This window comes from Anoplopoma fimbria, chromosome 8 (assembly GCF_027596085.1).
Source record: "Anoplopoma fimbria isolate UVic2021 breed Golden Eagle Sablefish chromosome 8, Afim_UVic_2022, whole genome shotgun sequence".
NCBI lineage: Eukaryota > Metazoa > Chordata > Actinopteri > Perciformes > Anoplopomatidae > Anoplopoma > Anoplopoma fimbria.
In genome coordinates, this window is record NC_072456.1 from 3,640,594 (window position 1) to 3,663,501 (window position 22,908).

Consider the following 22,908-nt stretch of genomic DNA (forward strand, 5'->3'; position numbering starts at 1 on the left):
GGCGTGGGGAGGAGGGGGGGGTCCTTTATGTCCTTGCTCAAGGACACTTACTCGGGCTGTCGTTGGACACCCCGGCTGTGGCAGAGGTCAACGACCTCTGGGTGACGGGGCTGTTTGTGTTACCCTCAGTGGACAACACTCTGTGTGTGTGCGTGTGTGTGTGTGTGTGTGACCCACCTTGCTCTTGCTGTCGGGGCTCGGCAGGGTCTTGCCCCCGTTGCCCGTTGGAGACTTGGCTGTCCCTTTGCCCCCCTTCTCCTCCTTCTTCTCCGCCAGCTTCTTCTCCTCCTCCTTCTTGTCGTCTTTGTTGGTCTTCTCCGGCTTGTCCACCTTCTCGGCCTTATCGTTGGCCTTGTTGCTCTTCTCCGCGTTCATCTTCTCCACCTCGTCTTTTAGGATTTTCTCGGTCTTCTGATTCTTGTCCGGGCCGGCGTCCTTCTTCTGCTGCTCGTCCTTCTTCTGCTGCTCGTCCTTCTCCTTCTTGTCAAAGTTGTCGAACTTGTCCGTCTTGCCGGACATGATGTCCGTCTTCTCCTGCTTGTCCTTGTTGTCCGATTTCACTGTGAGAGAAAAATGTAAATATCAGCATCAAAGTTTATTTTACAAAACATTTGCAGGAAAACATGATTACACTAGAATCTTGTAAATCTTTTCAAAGTTGTCGCCTTACATCAAGAATTTTGACTGCACATATGAACATAATTCTACAGTTCATACGCTTTACTGTTCACAAGCACTGTTATATGAGCAATACGGGACGGAGGCAAATTTGTTTGGTTAATAAATCTGATAGATCATGTGGAATAAGTAGAGCACATGTTTACTATTTATATCAATGACAATGCCTTTCTGTTTCTTTTACAGTTTTTGTAAGCGCAAAAAAGTGAAATCAGTTCAGATAGGTCTATAAAAACCAGGAAGTCCACTTATACTTTAAAAACAAAGACTTAAAAACATTACTCTTGGGACGCGGGATAGTTTACTGGGGTCACCAGATGGTTGTGTGAAAGAAAAAAGAAAAATGAACATATCAAAACACTTTTTTAAACTCTGGAATGGTTAATGGTTATATGTATCAGCAGCCAGAGCATGTTGAGTAACAATCACATTTCATTACCAGATAAACATCAAAGCATAAACTACAGTCAGGCACCTGACTTATGAGACAACGTTTTCATGACACCATCTATCACATCAAATAAACATTGCTAATTACAACTGCACTATGGTTATTTATAGATTTGACCTTCCATGTGGGTGATTTTATGTAGGTTGCACCAGCAGATCAATCTGGGTCTTGTTGATGGACAGGACAAGCCTAGTTACTCCATTGCCGTGCAATCTGCAAGTGCTCACAATGGTGACGCTGTATCTGTACCAGTGAGTGAGGTCACGTCCAACCCTGATAGTGGAGGTGAACAGACCTCCACTATCACTATTACTTTTGTAAGTTTATTTCCAGGCCTTTTATAAACTTCATGGGTCCTCCTTATTTTTACATTATTTTTACAATAATCAAAAAGTGATAGAAATGAAGGAGACCCGAGATCGTCTCTTCTGCTTTTCTTGTGAATTTTTTTCGTCTTCGCTTTTCTCGCTGAGAGATGGCGTCCCTTTTCCTAACGCTGACTACCAACTCCTGATAAGATGGGAAGCGGATGAGTGTTCTTACAATGTGTTGTTAGGCATACTACTTCTACTAAAGTAAAAATAATTAAGTAACGTTTTTTTCTTCCACCCACTTCTTAAACTTGATTTTTCAACTGTGGAGCCAGCCTCCAGAGATAATGTGGACCTCAACAACTAGTCTCTCCCCATCTACTCATGACAAACGTGAGAGACAGCGACAGAAACGGTGAGTGATTAGGTCGGAAGTCGAGTTGCTATACGGAGGCAGAATGTAGCAAGACGGGTGCGAGTGGAGAAAAAAAATTGTTATTTTTTCCAGGGGTGGCGAGGTTGGGAATAGGACAGTGGTGATAAATGTCGCGGGGCAGTAGAATGGGGGTTTGTACACAGAAAATAAAAGGGGCAGCTGTGTGTTTTGGCCTTTAGATGACTTGGCCTTTGAGTGAATTTCTTTAACCTGAGGAAGGCTGGGGTTTTGTCGACGACATACCTTCTGACATTTAAAGCTAGGGTGGGTAATGTATTTTAGAAACCCTTTCTGCTATATTTGTTGAAAGTCTCATTACCTCCCAACAGCAATCGATGAAAGAAATGCTCTGACAAAAAAAAAGGAGAAAATAAATCAGTTATCTGATATCTGTTGACTGTTATAAGCCTTAACAATCATTTCATCCGGCCCCAATACTCGTTTGTCAAACGAGTATTCCTCAAGCTGTTATCTTGACAGCTGTGAGTACTGAAAGTATCCATGTTCGTTGTTTAGGTTCATGCTAGGTTTGGGGGAGTGGCTTTGGAGGGAGGTCTTAAAGGACGGGCTGACAGTGTTGTAGACTTGGCGACTTTCTCGCTAGATTTAGCAACATTTGGAGCTAGTGCTGCTTGCTTCTTTCATTGGAAAAGAGTTGGTAACACTGAGCCGAAAATTTTAGATTTAACATACTGTTGCTGGTTTCTCAAATCTTGCTGACCCAAGCAAGTAAGTTTACGCTTGTACATCTTAAAGGGGTGCTCCTGTGATTTAGTCCTCGTAATGTTGGTGGAAAGAAGATAAAGTTTAAGTTTATCGTAAGTAGGGGTCAAAGATGGGGAGTTCTACAATTCCTATATTGCTGCATGAAGTTTTCTGTACTCCAACGATTGATCAATTAAATGTAGTTAAACTTTTATTTTACCTATGTTTGCAAGTGAGAGTTTTATTTTCTATTAAATAGTGTGTTATTTCTTCATTTTTTTTCAATCTGAATAGGAAAAGTGTAAAAAAGGATTTCAGTGTTCAGTGTTTATCTGCGTGCCAGGATTATGAAAACACCACATGGGGACATCTATTCTCCTCATAGGAAGCCTTAGGTCAAACTGGACTAAAACACTATACATACAGTAGGGTCTGCTCCATTGTTGTAGCTTTGATGCAAACCGCTGGCTCCACTGCTCATTGTACAGTAGTTTACATCTCTGCATCACTCCACACTGTAACACCGGCAATATGAGTCATGCAACACGAAGCTTTATGGCTGTGAACACAGAGGGTCCATCTAATACCACGCTACAATACACAGCTGCTGGCGACCAGCTGTGTGTGTGTGTGTGTGTGTGTTTGTATGTGTGTGTGCGTGTGTGTTTGTGACAGAGAGGGAAATACATAGAGAGAGAGAGAGAGAGTTGACTTCGATGTAAATCAGAGCATGACTAACACACACGGACATGGAGCTGGTGCAAGGATACATTACTGCAGGCGGCCTGCTCAAAATCACACACACACACACACACACACACACACACACACACACACACACACTTTCTCCCTCTGACTCACCCGCACACTCCTGAACCCAGTCTGAGTATTGACCGCTATAGCTCCTGCTTGCTAGCGCGATAGCTATCACACAGTAGAATCAATAGACTGATAGACAGAGTAATAAATCACAGGACATACTGAACACAATCTGATTTTATGCCTCGTGACATTGCTACACCAGTCAAGACACAGAAACTATGTTTCATTTTTGGTCAGCCCTCTTCAACGACTATTGTTATTATCACACTGTAACTCATTATTCATTCACTTTTCACTGTTGTGTTTATTCCAAATAGTGCAAATATATGGCATTTATTATAATGATAAAGATTTATCTGCATAGAGCTTTTGTTTGTTTGTTTGTTCTCTCTCTCTCTCTACAGCGTGTCAGAGCCTCGTTATGTGTCCTGGTGCTGCTTCTCAGAATTAAATGTGTTCGCCTGGAAAAAGCTCTTGTTGTAAAGAAGGCACAGGAAATGTAATGCATTTACCACCATCATTTGCGTTTACCACTATTGTTTATTACAAACTTGAGGTCTTCACACACCGGGGGGAGGGCATGACAAATAAACAGCATGTAAAAAAAAATCCTATAGCTAAATAAATATTTTGGATCGAAACCATTCGTACCGGCTGTTATTCAAAATTGTGACAGTTGCAGAACTTTTTCAATATAAGGTTGGAATAGATTGGGCAGGGAGCAGACCTATTGACCCAAAGCAGAGTCAGACAGTCTGTCTGAGGTGTTTTTATATTACAGGAAAAATCACTGATACCAGCAATACAGTGTGTTAATGAGGACTGCAAGTACCTGAGCCCTTCTTTTTAATGAACAGGTTGCGTTATCACTGTTTGAGTTCCCTGTTAGCTCAAGCTTCGAGACCCCCCCTCCTCACAGCTGTGTTCTTCTCTGTGTGTGTATTGTCGTGCAGCTGTGATGTATTTCTATCTTTTTTTGTGCTAACGGAACACGCTGCCTGCTGTCAGTGTGTCTGTGGGGGCGCGTGACTGTAAAAATCTGTATGCTTCACGTCAGTGGAAGCTGTTCACCTACACACACACACACACACACGTACCCACGTGCGTGTGAACGCTCACGCGCTCTGCTAGAAATAGCTGCTCTATATCTGAATGAGTACAGTCAGAGTCGATGTCTAATCAATGCCCCAGCTTTTCTCTGCCGGCTGCAGTCTGAAAAACAGAACGCATGGCTGGATGGATGGATGTGTCTTTACACAGGCAGGGACACATACAGTGTATACCGAGTAAAAAATGGACAGAGGACATCACAATGAGGGGAATAGGGAAGGAATACTTTTGGCTCCTCTCTCATTAACTCTGTTATAAAGACGTCAATAGTCCCAACCTTAAAACATTTTTTTAAGTTCTAAGCCCTGCAACTGGTTGTCCAGCAATCCAGCAGCTGCCTTCACACACTGACCCTCTTGATTTCAGTCATATCACTTTCAACCTCAATTTGTGAAAATCTCCTTGAAATTTGTCCTAGAATTAATCTACGGGGCAATTAAAAGAACCCAACGAGACACAAGGACGTGGTAATATCCGTCTGACATTCATGAAATGAAACCTTGGAAAACCCATTTTCTCCTGTTGATTTAGCTCATTAAAACCCCTATCAGAGGAGGAGATGAGGATCAACATAGGTTTAACCTTTCAGATAATGGAAATGAAAATGGCCGGTTCAAGTCCCCAAGTCTCTGTGTGGACCAAGGACTGAATGTGGACATTGTCATCGACTATGTTCCAGCCCCCTCACTCCGACATCTCTCGACTAACTCATGTCTATAGGCCCTGTTTGGCATGTGGGTTTATTTTTGGCCTACATGTGTCGTGAATTAAAATTGAATTTCCCCAAATATTCTTCTACTTTTTGTTTTGCTAAATTTTCTCTGAATTTTGTACACTTTCTTAGAATCAACCAAGCACACCGTATGCATGTTTGCATGGCAGTCTTTTTTGTTTTGTTTAGTTTTGCTCAAAACAATCAGTAGCGAGACATATCCACGCTAGAACCGGTGCTAGTGGCTACTACTAGGAGTTAGCCTACAGTTACTTTTCACTCCGATTGAAGAAAAATGTAAAAGTTAAGAATTGTTACTTGCAAATTGGACTTACAAAACAGTCTAAGTCAATCGCTGATTCAGAGGTCTGGAACCAGGTAAAGGGAAACTTTAACCAGGTAAATCTACTCTATGTTTTTTCATATCAATCCCATCAGACTCACACAAGCACAAGGGGAAACTCTTACCCGTTGTGGTCAGTTTGCTATCTTGGGTGCTGTTCATGGACGTTCCTGCAGGGAGTGGAACAGGAAGTAAAAAATTGGTCTCACAGCTCCCATGATGCCTCCTGGGAGGTGGGGATGATGGCAATACAGCTGACGTTATTAATGGGGATGACATCATTGTTGCCATTGCAGCTGCAGCCTCTGTGCTGTCCGAGACGGTGAGCGAGCGCCGGACGGCCACGTGTGGGTATGGCCCCGTGGGCGGGAAGGCTGTTCCGGACAGGGCAAAATTCTGTAGGTTGGGTACCATCGCTGGTAATCCTCCCATACCTGTGGGGTACGTTCCGGCCATCATCATGGGAACAGACAGGTGTGAACAGTCAGACATTGCCCTTCTCACTGCGGTCCGCTGTGGTAGTTCACTGCTGCGGCTGCTTTTTGTCTCTTTGCTTAAGGGAGCACATGATCCCATTCTGTTGTCCTCAACGTAACTTAGATCCTGTGTCTGGCCATGAATTGCAGCCCCACCTGTTAAGCCTCTGCTAGGTGAGTTACATGACCCTGTCCTTCCCTTTTCAGTATGGCTTAAGTTTTCTCTTTCCACCCTACTCTCCAATACACCACCCACCCCAACATCAATGTTCTTTGAGGGAGGAGGAAGGCCTGTTCTAGTGGCACCATCTTTACTTCCTGTTCGTTCAGCAGTAGAAGGAGCAGTACCAGTAGGTTGTATATCAACACTTTGCTCTCCTAAAGATGGCTTGAGCTTTTGAGTAGTAACAACTGCAACTGAATTTTCTTTCAGACTTCCAAGTGGGCCTTTAGACGTAGAAGACGTAGCAGATTTCTCCTCATCCTCTTTATTTCCAGGACTTGATCTGGTACTTCCAGTGAAGCAAGGGCCCAATGTGTTTCTCTCCCCTTGCCTTGAGGCCTGCATTGAAGGAGGAAGCATGCCCTGGCCTTGGGCAGACACTTGAGATCCCTGGATGTAAAATCCATCTTTGTTGCCTGAATAGTTTTGTTGCAGATTATTTTGTCCACAGTTAGAGTTTGAAGCGGGTTCACGCTCTAGCGCAGAATTCGGTACGGATCTCCCGGGTGAGATAGAAGGGGAAGGTGATATAGAGGAAGGGGAAGAGTAGGAAGGCACAGGGCTGCTGGGGCTTTGTCCTGCACTCCCTAATGACCCCCCTGCCCCTCCCACCCTAAGTCCTTCCTCCCTTGGCCTCCCCCCTCTGGACCCTTCATCCAGCGCTTCGGCCATCTTCCCAGAGGACGTCCCCTCGGTCCTGCCTCGCCCTGATTTTGGTTTGTCTTCTGTCAAAGTTACTTCGGACCCCACCTGTGCTGCAGCAGCGTCCTGGATCCCCGGTGCCATCTGGCCATGGCAGTGCCGGTCACTGCGTCGGTCAGAGGCCGGGCTTGAGGGTGACAGCACAGAGGGGGCCAGGACCGGAGGGATGTTGGCACCAGAGAGGGTAGCGGAGGGTTTGTGCTGCTGCTGCTGTTGATGCCCACTGGAAGGTTGTCCGTACCCGCTGTTGCCACTAATAATGCCAGGCTGCTGCCAGGGTGAGCCAGAAAGGAAGGACATTCTTCCGCTCTGTTGTTAGGTCTTCTCGTCTCGCTCTTCTTCCTTCTAGTCTCTTCTTTCTCCTCTTATTTCCTCCTTCTTGGACTTTTTTGAATAATCTCTGTTCTTCTTTCTCTGTCTTCAGTTTTGCTGCTGCCTCCTGTTCGTTTCTGTCTCCAGTAAGTGACGTTTTACTCTTGTACTGGAGGCAGAAATGTCCTCAGTATCCAAAGTGTTATGAGCTTGGAAAGTAGAGGAAGCAATACATCCTTTCTTTTTTTCTTTTTTCAAGGTGATGCCTCAGAGTTGTTTGTAACTGTGCTGATATGTGTGGAGTGCATTTGTGTATGTGTGTTTACAGGCAAAAAAGAGTGCGAGGGAGAGTGAGAGTGTGTGTGTGTCTGGTCGTCTCGGCTTCTCTCTGAGCATTGCACGGATCAGCTGTGGGGCTAAATTGCACCTTGCTCTCTCTCTCTCTCTCTCTCTGTTTTCTTTCTCTCTCTCTCTGACATCACACAGTCACATGACAGCCCGGAATATTCCCTGGAGCAAAATTCCAGCATCTCACCCTAGCGACAAACGTGCGCGGTGATACACACATTAAGAGCCATGGTCACGCACACACATGTAAAGTGGCAAACAAGCACATAAACAGATCAATGGTTGTCACAGTTACTCAGCTGCCATTTGACAGCCACTGCTCACATGTTGAATCAGAGTGAGAGACTAGTTAGACATCTCTGAAGACTGTAATCATCCTGACTAGACTCTGATTGGAGTTTGATATGAAATGCCCAAAGAAAAAAAAATCTAAATGTATATTTTGAGGCAATAATTTACCACATAGACGTCATGAGATGACGATGTGTGCGCATGAAACAACACGTTCGCCCTGAACCTTGTGTTCTCGTCTTGATTCACGCTTGATTCATTTATGTCTTCACTGGATGTATTTTGTGAGTTTCACATTTTCACTTTGCAAAGTTCCCTTTTATCACTAGCTTACCATTATTCTCTTAATCCATGTGGTCGATTACATTGATTCACTTGATTAAATAAAGGTCAATTTCATCATTGGGAAGATTTTCTTAAAAGTCTAAATTCTAGGCTCTGGTGGTGGCTCCACTGTCTTTTTGTAGCCTTTCAAAGTTTCAAGGTTGCTTTAAGTTTGGCATTTTCTTTTCATAGTTAAGTTGTGATGATAGGAGTTACAGAGAGGGATGGGTATTTTGTAATAAACTACGATACCAATACCATTAATGTGATGCCAAAACCACCAACTTCATTTGATACCTTTTTTTCTCCCTAATTTGGTACCCATCATGTCAATGGAAGCATTCGTTTGAAATGCCGACACGACCGCAGTTATTTTGATTAGACACAGTGCAGATTAACACTGACTGCTGATTCTGTAAGCTCTGAAAAAGAGCTAAGCATCCTGCATAGAGGATTTATTCGTCTTTCATTGAAAAACTTGGGATGTGGTAAAGATTAGCCTCCTGAGGAGCTACAGAGGCTTGCAGTGCAGGGCGTTGACAAAGATAATGCCAACCAATGGGTTCAATGCTCTCAAATTCATATTTGAGCTACAGTGCTATACTTTATAAGTAAAAAAACAAACAAATCTCAACCGAACCACCCAAAATTTTAAACAACTGCATGTGTCAATGTGTACTTACTCATTTTCTCACTTTGTGATATGAAAAAGGGTTTAACTTTGTGTAAAAAAAGAAATCAGAACAAAACAGCCATGACTCACAAAGGTGAATCATGTTAGCTTGATTGCCAAGTAGCGATATGTGTCAGCAACAAAAGCTGTCTTATAATTAGCAGCTTGATATTTGGGTTTTCACAGCAACTCAAAGAAGATAACAGACAGTTAGAAAAAATAAAAACAGGCTCATTGTGCAGCTATGTATTAAAACTGAACAGTTTTGAACTGGGGTGATGGTAATCAACTTAAATGACTTTCAGCTGGCTGTATAGCCTGGATTTAATGATTATATTCAGTTTAGCTAATTGTTTTTGTTGACAAAATCTCTTCTGATTGAACAATGGAAGCAGCTGCCGACTATTAGCATTAAGCTGACTGTTCACATGTAGCACAAAGTTAGCTAATACGAGATTATTCACAGGACTAAAGGAACAAAAGGGACGTGCTACAAAGTGAGTTCGACAAAGCCAGGCTTTTTTTTGCATTAGCTGGTTCTATAAAGCCCTTGTTCGGGCTGGGGTTGGGTTTACTATTCTGGCTGGGGTTGGGTTTACTATTCTGGCTGGGGTTGGGTTTACTATTCTGTGTCTGGCCTGATTCTTTGGGCCCAACATATAGCTCAGCTCAGGCCTTCAACTAAGTGGGTCCACTGCCAACTGTTACACATCGTCTGTGATGAAAGAGTCATCCGTTGCGATTCATTAGGTTTGATGGCTCTGCATGGCTGTATAACGGTCAAGGCATTAGGCAATTCCTATGGTAATGATGCCCCTCCCACACACCACTAATTGAATTAGCCACATCATTCAATATATAGAAGATGACTATGGGAGGCTACGGTGGGCTGAGTGCAATGTAGCTTTCTGCCTCCTCCATCCTAAAAAGAACCGGAGCCTTCAAGAAACGGCACAATATCCCTCTCCACTCCTCTCTGGATTTGTACTGGAGCTTTGCAAGGAGGATTAAAATGATTTTGCAGAGCACTGACTTTCTGGACTTGACTGAGAAACTGTGTGAAGGAGCTAACTATCGGTATTCCATTACATCTACATATTTGCAGCTTCATTCTAGGCATTTAAGAAACTGATGCTGCTTTGCAGTTACCTAATGACGATCCGTGCAGCCCTCATATCACCGACTCCATGCTCGATGCAGAGAGCATAAAATGGCTTCAAGGAGTGCCACCATCTGGGAGTCAGTATTCCCTCCTACTAGAACCGACAATTTGTCTGGTTGCTTAAAGACCAAGGTCAAGTTTAACAGGGATAATGCTCAGAAATATGTGGTAAAAACCTACCTTACCTCACCTATCAGTCTCGATTTCAAAACTTATTCAGAATCAAACATGATCTATAAGATCTGTATTTAGGATCTAAATTTGGAATAAAACTGGATAAAAAACGTAATTGTGTGGAATTAATTTGTTTTGATGACATGAAAATCTGCATTTTGTGTTCCTTAAATGATCAGACTTGGAATTCTCCTATTGTTTGACTCTATATCTACTAACATTAGCAATAAAATAATAACAAGCAACTCTATGTTAAGTATGGTAGTATTCTGCTCTTTAAGTCCTATGCCATCAAAAGCATTGCCAGCTCAGGAGGGCTACTCTTGAACTAGGCACGGAACAGTATGAAAGCTTCATATCACGATTTTTCTGGCAAAAATGATTGCGATTCATGATATTATCCAGATAATCATCTAAATATGCTTAAAACTCTAAAAAAAATTGTACTAAATCATACAGGTATTACTTTACCTTTTATTTTGTTGAGAAACAAACAGATAGGAGACGTGTTTTTTAGTGAACATTGTTTTAGTGAAAAAGAAAACAATCTTAAATAAGATGATCATGAATTATAAGGATAGTCTAAATGGATAAATAAGCAGCATTGTGTGATTCTGCTCTTTCTTACATGATAAAAGTCACTTAATATGACAATATTCACGATTATCCTGATTATGCAAATGAACCACAATCAACTTATTTGAGTGTTTTTCATCACCATTACCCGGATAAAAACCTATATAGTCCCATATTTATTTTGAACCAAGATTGGGTTCTTGGAGCCTCCGCAATATAAAAAGTAACAATAGGAGAGAAAAGGTTTAATGCTCTCAGAAGACAAAAGGAGCCAAACAGAGGTAGAAGAATAAGAATAAATGAGTATACAGTTGTAAGAGTAATCGACTGTCAATGAACCAACTCAGGGTCCTGACCCGCCTTTGAAACACTATCTTAAACAAACGCCTGATGAATAAACACTGAAGTTCTTCACTGTGCATTACAGCTGACTGCCTCGCACCAAACCCATTCACCCCCAACCCACCCGAGGCCTGTGCCAAAATAACAAGAGCAGCCTGTCAAGCGTGACCGCAAATGAATGAGTATCATTACATAATCCCTCCATAAACAATTTGTCTACTGTAACCGCAGAGGGAGACGAAGAGGAAGACATTAGAGTGTTGTTCCGTCTCAGTGGACTTGGAATGGGGGTGGGCGTTATGCAAGAAAACCCCTCTGGAGAAAAGTCGGAGTCAGGCTTGTGCTAACATTCAAACGGGTTCTCGGGTTAAAGCAGAGAAATCTGTAGATTTGACAGCTGAGGTTCTGGAAATTCAGAGACAAACCACTGCACCCCCCCCGTGTCACCACCTCCCTTCTTGTCCAATTCTCTCCTAATCACTTTCGTGTGATAACGATCACATCAGACCCTAGCTGGTGGAGCTAGCAGTGTGTTCATTAGGTCTCTGTTGGACTGTCATGTCTGGAGGCCTGTGTGTCAGTGACCTTTGGATGATACTCCTGCTGATGTCCCTGCATCCAGAGATGTCATCTCTCTTTCCAGTTCACACTGGAGACTTTGGCGCCGCTAGCACAGGCTTCTCTTCATCTCCTTAAGAGATTGGTTTTATTCATGTTTTTGCATTTGTCTCGTTGAACCACCAGGTGGGTTTAATCCTGCTGAGGTTGTGGCGTTACTGTTTAGGCCTCAGTATTGAGCCTGAAGACTAAAGTGAAAGTCCTAGCCAGATGACACTCAACAGCTATTTTGTTTCCATCATTGAGTCTTCAATCATGGTCATGTCAGACATTTTCTGCCAGTGATGCGATACCGCCAACGTGTATCTGGGATGGTAACTTTGGTCTAAAAGGTCTACAAAATATGCAGCTTTAAGAGTTGCAATTACTGCAGGTCAACTTGCAACGGGGGTTTTGAGAATAAGGGACATTCACAGCCTCAGTAATGGCATTTACAGTGGAACATGAAAAGCCTTGATGGTTTAATTGATTTTTCTTTCTCCTACTTTTATTTGGTAGATAATCATGGGGGGTGGTTGCTTGTGATTCATTGAGTTTGCTGTGTGTTACAACTTGAGCTGCGTATTTTAGTTGCCTCAGAGTTTGAAAACCGATAACTTACAACAAGTCCAAAGTTGTCTTGACAGTGGATTCCAATAAAAATGACTTATTGATAACTGAAATGACTCAAACCATTCATGCACCTCTCCACTGGTTAATATGTTCTAAACACTCTTCTTCCAAACACTGTATGGCGCACGGTTTCAGTGTGAAAAAACTTTTGCAATAACTGAAATGATATCAGCTTGCCATAGGTACAACTGATAATGCCATCATTTCTTCCTCTTCACTGGTCTTTTTTTCTCATTATGTATCGGTTTGAAGTTTAACCCAACTTAACATACCATCATGTTTAGATGAAGGCTGTCCATATTCTCTATTTTTTTCTATTGTCAACAAATCCCACAAACAATGAAAGTATTGTGTGTGTATCAAAACACAGGATTACATTGCCCAGTGCAACAGTGATGATGCTCATTGGAACACATATGGAATTATGTGGTAAACAAACAAATGCTCAACAAACCAGAATATGTTTTATATTTTAGATTCTTCAAAGTAGTTGAATGAGAAGGTGTGTCCAAACTTTTGACTGGTACTGTATATATATATATATATTTATTTATTTATATACATTTATTTATATATATATATATTTTTTTTTTATTATTTATTTAATTTTATTTATTTTATATATATATATATATATATATATATATATATATATATACATTACCAGTCAAATGTTTGGACACACCTTCTCATTCAATGGTTTTTCTTTATATATATATATATATATATATATATATATGTTTTATATATTCTTATATATATATATATATATATATATATATATAAATAAATAAACACACATTGCAGAGAAACAGAAACCATCTTTTAAAAAATACAGATATAGATCCCCTTGCTCCAGCTGTTTCCAATCCTTTTCCAGACACAGCACGTCTTTTCATTAGTATGCTAATGAAAGATGGCTGTATTTCACCTATGAAATGGCCGCTGGTGCAAATCATATCTGAAAACTTTAATGATTATACATTTTTATAAATGATAGATTTCCCAAAGTGAAAAACCTCTAAAACTACAACTTTGGCAACCTGGCAGCTAACAAGGTAGACCACGGAGGCACTCTGTGGGATACAAATAGAGGATGACGAATGAAGTTCAAAAGAAGGTGAAGCAAAATAACAAGATATATATTTAGAAAGAGCAGATGACAGGTCGAATGTAATCGGATGCTGAGAAGAATCACAGAGGTCACTGTTAGTCCTCCTGCTGAAGGTCACAGATTGTTGAACATCAGCTGGAGATGAAGGGAACAGTGAGAGAGAGAGGATGCTACAGCTGGTTGCCCATGGCGCCGGGCAGTGAGACAGGGAGGGGTGGGGTGGGGGGGATGTGGGAGGCGGAGGGGTGGGAGAGGAGGAAGATGGTGGAGGCGGAGGAGGAGGGTGGAGGATCTTGTCAGAGCGTTTCTATTTTTACTCTTCGACCTCACTGACTGTCACACCCAGTCCACCCCTTCTCTATCCCTCCATCCCAGTCTCTTTGTTTCCACGGTAACCGCCTCTCCATGTCTCCCTGACGACGCCCCCTCCCCACCCCCCGATCTCCAATGCAGCGGTTATCACGGTGCCGCAGCGACACAGGGAGTCTGGGCAGGGGGGGGAGATGTGACGCGGATGGAGGAGACAGAAAAGGGCAAAGAGACGGGAGGATGGAGGGAGAGGGGGGGGGACCTGTGGACTGACGAAGATAGAGGAATCTGGGATAGATACAGATGAGGTATGATGCACAGGACGGAAGGGGAAGGGGGAAGCAGGGAGGGGGGGGATTAAATGAAATGAATACAGAGAGGAAAAGAGACAAGCAGACAGAGGAGCGGGAGTGGAGATAAAGATGGAGGTCGGGGCGAAAGGAGGGAGAAAAGGAGGACCAGCTTCTTCCTTCCGTCCCTTTAATCTGTCTGGTCTGTGTCTCTGTGGTCTAGTTATAAAGGCCCAAATACAGAATCTAGAGAAAATAGTCAAGATCAGAGAAAAAAGTGCGCTGACCTCAATTCAAGAACACATTAATTAATGAGTCAGGTTTGGCAGGAGAGCAGGAGGAAAGAAGAAGAACTTTCAGGCATTCTGGCAACAGGAAACGGTGAAGGCAATAACAACAAAAATATTCTAAATACACAGAAAGGAAGACAAGGTGAAAGAGATAGAGATAGACACAGACGTCAACCTTCAACCCAGCCATTAAGGCGTCCTAAATGAAATCCTGCAGTTTGCAGTGCTCCTGTTAGGCTCGCTCAAGAGGAAAATTCCACCTTAGAAAGAGACTGTGAAAGAGGATTTCATTAACCCACCATGCACCGGTATCATGCGGGGGGAGGAAGCTGTGTTATGGATCCATCACACGCAGGGAAATGAAATGAGCCCTCATGACGAATGAGCAGTCTAATATCTACCGAGAGAGCAATGTGATGAGAGACCGAGCTGAGCCGCTGATGTCCTGCACCTCGAAGGAACACATCACCTGCATTGAACAGTCCATCGTTATTTATCCAACATGTGTCCATTTAAAAAAACAAAAAACCTTTTAAAGGTTCCATCTTTACAGTTTGCTGTTAAAAAGTGCAAATCTCTTTTATGGGTCAACTCGAGAATCTATTGGTAAACAGCCATCAGTTGTCACGCACATCTCAGATTTTCAAACCTCTCACAGGACATGAACGCACCATAGAACATATTTATTTATAGGGAGGCTGTTTAACACAATAATAAGGTATAGAAGCTTTGATACAATTATCAGTTTTTTTAGGATTATTGTCAAGGTGATGAAAAACAATGTTAGTGATTAATAATAGCCCGACCTGTGCTGGATTTATGAGGCCCATACTTATATCTGGGAGTTTCCAAATTCCAATATTGATTCAAACCGATAAACACATAAAATCTGGTATCTGATGAGCTCCTGCTGCATCCCAGTCAAGCGGCTCTGTGGTCAGAGCTGCAGTTCTCTCAGCAGGACACCGGATGGAGCCAACGAGCAGCGCTGAGACTCAACAGCCCCCCCCCCCCCCCCCCCAGGATGCTTCAACAAGCGACACACACACACACAGCAACACAATGATCTATCTGCAGTGGCGGGCAGCCTGAACACACAACACACGTCTGTCCCCAGACGATTATCTTACAGCGTTCGCTTTGATTCAATCTCAAGGACAAAACCAGGTCGATGCATCTGGTCTCTGCATGTGTTTGGATTCCAGATTTCACACACTGGCAAAAAGATGGTTACTCCTTTTTCTTTGCCTACAATTAAGCTTTCTCTGCCTGTCACACACATAGTTACACCGTTTATCATGTTCGGTTTATCTTGCTGGCACACACACACACACGGAAGCCTCTACATAAAGACACACGGCATGACAGCCCATTTTCTGTAAAAAAAAAAAAAGGTGTCCTTTCCTTATGTAAGTGCGAATTAGTCCTAGACATGAATATTGTATGTGAGAGGAGATGGGGAGCTGTGGAGGCAGAACGCAGGTTTATAAATAGAGACACACAGAGACAGAAGAAAGAGACCAAACATTAAAAAAACGAGGAAGCAGACAGATATCAATAACTCTATTAGAGTCCATCCACTGATTCCCAGTCTCACTGGACAACAAGAGCTCCATACCCATGCACTGTTTGAGCAGAAGTCTTGCAAGTTAGCTCACACATGTGCTATGAAGTGAACAAATACGATACGATTCAGGAACAACCCTTTAAAGTAACTGATCATATGTCAATTGACGTTAATAACCTTCTTTTTCAAACCCCATGAGGTTTGTGTGGCTGTGCTGCAGCAGCACAAGATCTCAGTCAAGTCCAGCACTGAGGGAGGACCAGCTACAGAACTGATTCAACCTGCGACAACTTAGTGCTGACTGAACACACAGAGTGGACAGCCTGAGTGCTGCTGTCCTCTGCAGCAGACACAGCCTCTCAACAAACACAAAGACATATGGAATTCAAGCTACGAGGTGAATGAAGAGCCGCAGAGTTTCTCTAAAGATTTACTATCATTTCTGCTTATTGGGACGGATGAGACAGAAGCTGCTTTGTGGCAGTTAAAGGTGCATTTCCCATTGGAACATAGAGTAGTGGTCATTTGCTGAATATAAAATGCCTCTCATTGGCCTGAACCGACCATAGTGTAACACCAATCAGTGTGGTGTGAAGTATAACCAAGTAATGCCATCTGGTGGGGGGCATGTCATGTTAAAAACAGCTCAGTAACATAATTGCAATGATACAATTGTAAAAGACAATTGGACCTCACCAACAGAGCCAAATAGCCAAATAGCCAAGTTAGATCAAATACATCCTTTAGGCACAGACCCTTTGCTAGTTCTTTAAGATTTGCACTGTTTCCCAGAATGTACAACATTACTCATCTTTCTGCGGCTACATGCTGAAATCTAATGCCCTAGAGTATAGGTTACTAACCGTTTTACTTTGAAGCCCCCCTCCCCCTTACTCGTATCTAAAAAAAGCTAATACTAATAATACTAACAATATTAGTGTAGCCTGATCTTTATCAGCAACCGTGCAAAAACACTGTGTTTAAAGTGGTGCAGAACAGTGGTTTAAGCATGTTGAATGACTTAAGTCTTTTTGTAAACAAACTTTCTTTAATGAATATAACTTGTCAGAGTTATTGGAAATGCTTTGATAAAACTGGGTTGGAACACAAACGACGCAGCCACCAATAGAATCTGCTAAAGATGGTCCAAAAGCAAATCAAGAGAAAGCTTCAGCTAGCAAACCTGAACAGGTTTAAATAGTTTAATATACTGACTTTTGGATTAATTAGCCAGTGAGTGTGTTATTATGAGTGCAAAACCTAATTTTGACAACCCCAGAGCAGGCAAAACCTGGCGAACCCTCTGTGATCTCTGGTGCCCTGCTGAGGGGGGCCGGGACCCCAGGTTGGGAACCACTGGTCTAGAGCTTGATTCCCCCATGCTGCCCTGCCATTCCAAGAAACCTTAAGTAGCTCAAACCCAGTATACTGGCTGTTAAGTCCAGATCATTTTCTGATGCAAGCAGTTTTTACCCACTTACAGGGGGAAAGAACGCAGTTTGTACCAGAAGAACTTAATATGATTTATGTTATACTATGCTGATGACATCTGGAATGTATTTTAATACCATAGCATCATAAGACAGTGCAAACAATTCTCTCTTACTTCTGTTACAACAAAAGCCTGGTCTGTGTTTGGTTTTAGTCAATTTTACTTTATATTCCTATTACTACTTTAGATGAATATCCATCACTGCCATATTTGTTAAAACCACACAATAAGGTGTAAATAAATGAAATTAACTATTCACCACAAAATCGCATTAATATTATACCACTCTACAGTCAGGGGTGTCAAACAAAGTTCCATATTCAACATACATACTGGAAAAAGAGAAACTTGTCTTACCTGTTGTTCAATGCCGCATGATTGGTGGCATTATGAATCAGAAAAAAAGGAATGGGGGGGGGAGAGAAAAAGACAATGGTCAGCCAGTTCAGAATCAGCTTCAATGCATTAAAAGAGACTTTAACTCAAACTCCACTCAAACAATGCCTTAGAACTTTTAATAGAAAATGTAAATCATTAAAGTGCTTAAAACTCCAGTTAGAATTCCTGAAAGTTACAGGGTGTTTCGGAGACTACGGGACATTTTAGAGACTACAGGACGCGTTAGAGATGCTACTATTTCATAATAAAGGACTACGGCGTCTTCATTTGGAAGTCAGGGCTACAGAGTCACATTCGATTATTAGATCGAGTCAACGCACATTTCACGCACAGTTTTGAGTATTGGGTCAGGTTTTAGTAGTGAGAAAAGGCTGAGGAGAACCATAGATGGAATAACAGGGTAAAATAAAGCTTCATTCAGCAGACTGTGGGGATGTCGCCAGAGATGGTGCTCTGGATAGAAACCAAGCATCATCAGGATAAAGAGGCATCAGACTGAGGTCATCTCAGGGTTCACCCAGCGTACGAGAGGCTGGGCATGCCAAAAGGGCAGACGTTACACTGCTGGTTACTACTTGGTTGGTACACCGATGGGTGTGGTCAGCTATATCGGTCACAGTTATCTCAAACACATGACTTTTTTAGACTTGTCAAGAGTCTGCAGTTAACAACTGGGGGAAAGCCTGAGCTTGAGGGTTTATTCTTAACCTTGACAATAAAGTGTGACAGAAATATCTTAACTCAAAGTTCTCTTATTGGAAGTTTTCCATAGCTTTGAGCAACATCTTGTGACTTTCATTTTGTAGTTTTTTATTCAGTTTTTATGGAGGTGGTTCAGTTGTCATCATCTGACTTAAGCATGGAACTATGGTCACTGACAGGTGGTTATACTGTATATTGGAAGATATCCAGCAAGGGGAGATTGTGCTAAAATATATTTTTATCATACTGCAACTCTTGTCTAATGGGTTCAAATATTGTATACTTTAAAGAATCACCCTCTTCAAATGTTATTAGCCAATTGAATAAACAGCCTCATAGTTATTGGTTTGAAGGGGCCTTCTACAATTTATTGTCTATTCACAGGGATGATCAGCGATACGAATGCAAGTAGACGCCACCGACGTCTTTTGGCCACTGTAATTATGACGAGATCAGAGGAGAAACTCAGGTGAGGCAGTATAAAGAGCGACAAAGACTGCATGGGGAGCTGGTCAGTGGGTACTGATGGGTCAAACAAACACAGAACTGTCACCTGGGAGACCGCTGTTCTTGTCACGTGTGAAACCGAAAGACTTCATTAACCGTACTTGTCTTGCGTAACGTACTTCACTAATGCCAAGTTACGTCATTTTTAACAAGCGTACTTGTTGCCTAAACCTACTATTCATAACGTTCACTTTCAGTTTAGGAGCAGGTTTAGTCCGTCTGAGGCATTAGAAGGTTAGGTAGTGATAACCACTGATAAAGCCCATTCAATTGGCTGATAGCATTCAAAACGGATGTACAAATTCACATGATTTGTGTGTTTCGCAAAATATTAGCTTATTCTACTCTGTTTTAAAGTGGGTATGAATGTCTTACAATCTTTTACAAATAGGATTTGTGCTCTACAGAAAAAGTATCATTGAGTTTCAAAATGTTTTCACATACATTAGAAACAGTTGCAAGTTAAAAACCAAATATAGACACAATAAACCCAAGAGGCATCACGAAAATTGCAGGTGCAACTATGTTTTACAATATTGGTAAACCAATTTACTTGTCTTGGTCACGGCCATGTCTACTTTGAATTTCTCTGCCACCACACTACCACAACCTTAACAACTATAACATTATCGACTTTATGAAGCTAAAAGGCATTAGCAAACTAGCTTTGCCATGCAAGGACCCAAGTCATGTGTGTGTTTTTATAGACAGAGAGGAGATAGTGGGAGGTTACACGGGCAGCTGACAATCATATGAAACAGTAGACAGTGGAGCAAGCAAAGAGCTATCAGAAGCAGCAGGTCAAGTGATAACATTGTTATGATCATGGTAACAGGAGCACAGAGGCAGGCAGAGGGAAGTCAAATGAGACAACTTATAAGATGAATGTAGGGCCTGACCAGCATAGTACATTTGTGTCCCATACTCTTGCCAAAAATTGGGAGGAGTGATTTGTCTGGACACAAATGTTTCTCTGGTAAAAAAATATTTCTTAGTGATTTTTTAATGGTGAGAGTGTGGATCGGATTGAAATTGAGCTGCTCTGCATTTATGTCTCGGGCCCTGGTTATTACAAATACATATAGTAAAGAATCAAGCACCAAGCAGGCCTGGTGCTCGATCCACAGACAAAGAGCCATGCATAGAGGAAGACATACAGTAGCTACTTCCTGCTAGGCTAGCCTACAGTAATTATATTCAAATTTGCCCCATGTTATTCATAATCTTCCCTGTAGTTCACCAACCTTCCAGTGGGGGGAGCTGTGACGGCGAGGACTCCTGGTGCTCTGAGTGTGCAGGGAGAGAAGGAGGGGCTGCGGGGGTGATGGGAGGTGGGGAAGTGGCTGTTGCTGAGCTAAAGGGCGTGGCTACACTTTTCGGGGGAGTGTCTGACACTGCTGTGGGGGTGGCTTCATTCTTACAGGGAGAAGCGGAGGGGATAAGGGGCGTGGCTGACGTGGGGGCAGACACGGTGGCTGCAGTTGTACTGGGTGTGGCTGTGGAGGACAAGAGTGTGTACGAGGGGACAAAAGGCTTGGCGTCGACGTTGAGGGCTGATCCCGCTGCAGTCGTTGGAGGGCGTGTTCCTACGGAAGCTAACGGTGATGGGTTGGTTGACAAAGAGGAAGTAGGAGGGAGGTCTGGAGTGCTTTTGAAGGGGTTGAAAACAGAAGTGGCTTGTGAAGCAGGGATGCCGATTTCTGTTGGGGTGGACTTAGTCAGGGGAGCCGTAACATGGGTAGGGGTGTTGGTGACAGGGGTGGTGGTCTGCGAGTCAGGAGTGGAGCCTGGAGGGGTCTGGAGGACTGAATCCAGGAAGGAGAAGGTCTGGGAGACGGGGCTCAGATTGTTCCCGGTCATCAGTGCTAGACTACCACTATCATCCCCAGCTGCACTATTACCCTTGATGGCAACACTTGCCGTTGTGCTGCTAGGTTCCGGTTTGTTCGCCGAAACTTTCTCTTGATTTGCTTTTGGACCATCTTTAGGAGACAAGGGGAAATCGTCTACACACATCGGCTCGTAAGAGCGTGGAGATGCATCTGTTACAAGGCTAGCGTGGGAACGGTTGGTGAAACTGGTGGGTATTTGTGCAGGGGCTGAGTGCAAAACAGGGCTGGGGTTGGAATCTGGAGCTTTGGAGTCAAAAGGACCAGGTTCGGCAGTTGCAGCCCAGGTGGGAGCGACTGTAGCCGGCGCAGGAGAGCTGGGCTGCTGGGGCACACCCCACTGCTCTGGAAGTTTTGCCCGACTCTTAGTCTTCCTGCCTTTCACTCTACCCCCTCCTCCACTCTCTCTGATCTCCCACTCCCAGCTCTCCTCGTCGTCCTCGTCCTCGTCGTCCTCTGCCCCCGGTCCGCCCTTATCCTGCATCCCATCCTTGTCCGATTTTCCAATGTTATTCTCCTGGCTCGCCAAGAAGTCGTAGACATGGTCATGGCCCTTCCTCTTCTTCTTCCGCCGCCTCTGCTGTTCCTTGCCAGCATCGCCCCCTGGCCCCACTCTCTCAGGGCTCAGGGGTTCGGAGGCAGAGGAGGTGGGAGTGCTGTCGTCCATTGAGCCGCTGGGAGAGAGGACGGGAGCTGCCGAGGGGTGTGGGGGTGGGGTTTTTTTATAAGAGGAGGAACCAATCACATACTCTGTCAGAGAATCAGCTGCCTAAAAGCCATCAGATTATGGTCAGTGTAGGTGGTTTTCACTACTTCATGTGTAAATTGTTTACTGTTTTATGGCAGTTAAATTATTGTAAAGACTGATCTCATCAAATGTGAAGGTCTATACCAGATGAGGTGATATTTTGAAGGAAGGTAGCTAAAAGAATTACCAATAACTGAAGGATGATAATTGTTTTTTTTGCATTTGTGTGTAGTTTGAAGGTATGTCGAATAGGTTAGAGTTAGAACAGTAAGGGTACTTGGGACGAGGCCAATCCTAGTGAATGCACCAGTATTTGTAAAGCGTCCGTGATGCTTACTGAGAGGCTTAATCCAGTTCCTAAAATTGTTTGCACATATAAACATGAGGTAGTTGGAAATTTGAGATTTCTTTCTTTCTTAAACAGGTACTCCATTAAAGTCTGTTTACAGTCGTAGGTAGCACTACTGCGTATGTGACAAAGTTGTATAAAGCCAAAATGAGCTTTTAGCTATATATTTCTGAATAATGAATGGGATTGAAAGTATCTGTGCTGGTCAGGTCATAAAATTTCACATTTCGATTAATAGTGGATAGGTTGGGGGTGGGTGAAATGATAATTCATTGATGAAGAAAAAATGTATTCCATTATCTAATATGTGAACATAGCAGTGGAGAGGAACTGGAGCTCTGCAGCAGACAGCTTCATTTTTCATCAGGCAAGAGAGACGCTGGATGCATTTACGCACCGCGAACAGCAGCTTAACTTCATTGATTATTTCAGAACTTAAGTTAAGTTTTGTCTGTCAAGCTTATAACTACTAGTTATTTCATTTCCCACACCATCTGAGTATCTCCACCCCCTGGCTTGAGAAATACCTGTGCTTTCAGTCCTACTAGTGTGAGATCTTCTAGTGTTACCTTCCAAAGTAACCACAATCTAATCGCTTTTAGGCTCTTTTTGGCACAAACTTTCAAATGTTCATAACACACAGTGTATGTGATGGTGCCTTCTTTTATAAATACATTCAACGTGTCATTTACTCACCTGTTACAGACTTTCTAGATTGGAATGTGCATAATCAAGACAGGTGCTGTTTTACAGCAACATAATGAATCAGCACTGAGCAGCGAGTGAGAAGAGTTTCTTTAATTTAACTGCTTGGTTGTGTTTCCTCTCTGCCAGCGTGGTTTGAATAAATT

General features: G+C 42.8%; 1 protein-coding gene across 1 annotated transcript in view; it reads right to left on the reverse strand.

The window, feature by feature from the left end:
- Positions 1 to 22,908, reverse strand: part of map4l (microtubule associated protein 4 like) — a 67,067-nt gene that overhangs the window by 18,997 nt on the left and 25,162 nt on the right. Inside the window, exons 5-6 of the mRNA XM_054602477.1 lie at positions 20,316 to 21,653; positions 178 to 560 (exon numbers count right to left, since the gene is read on the reverse strand). Coding sequence (XP_054458452.1) covers positions 178 to 560; positions 20,316 to 21,653 — 1,721 coding nt within the window. The remainder of the gene's footprint in view (positions 1 to 177; positions 561 to 20,315; positions 21,654 to 22,908) is intronic.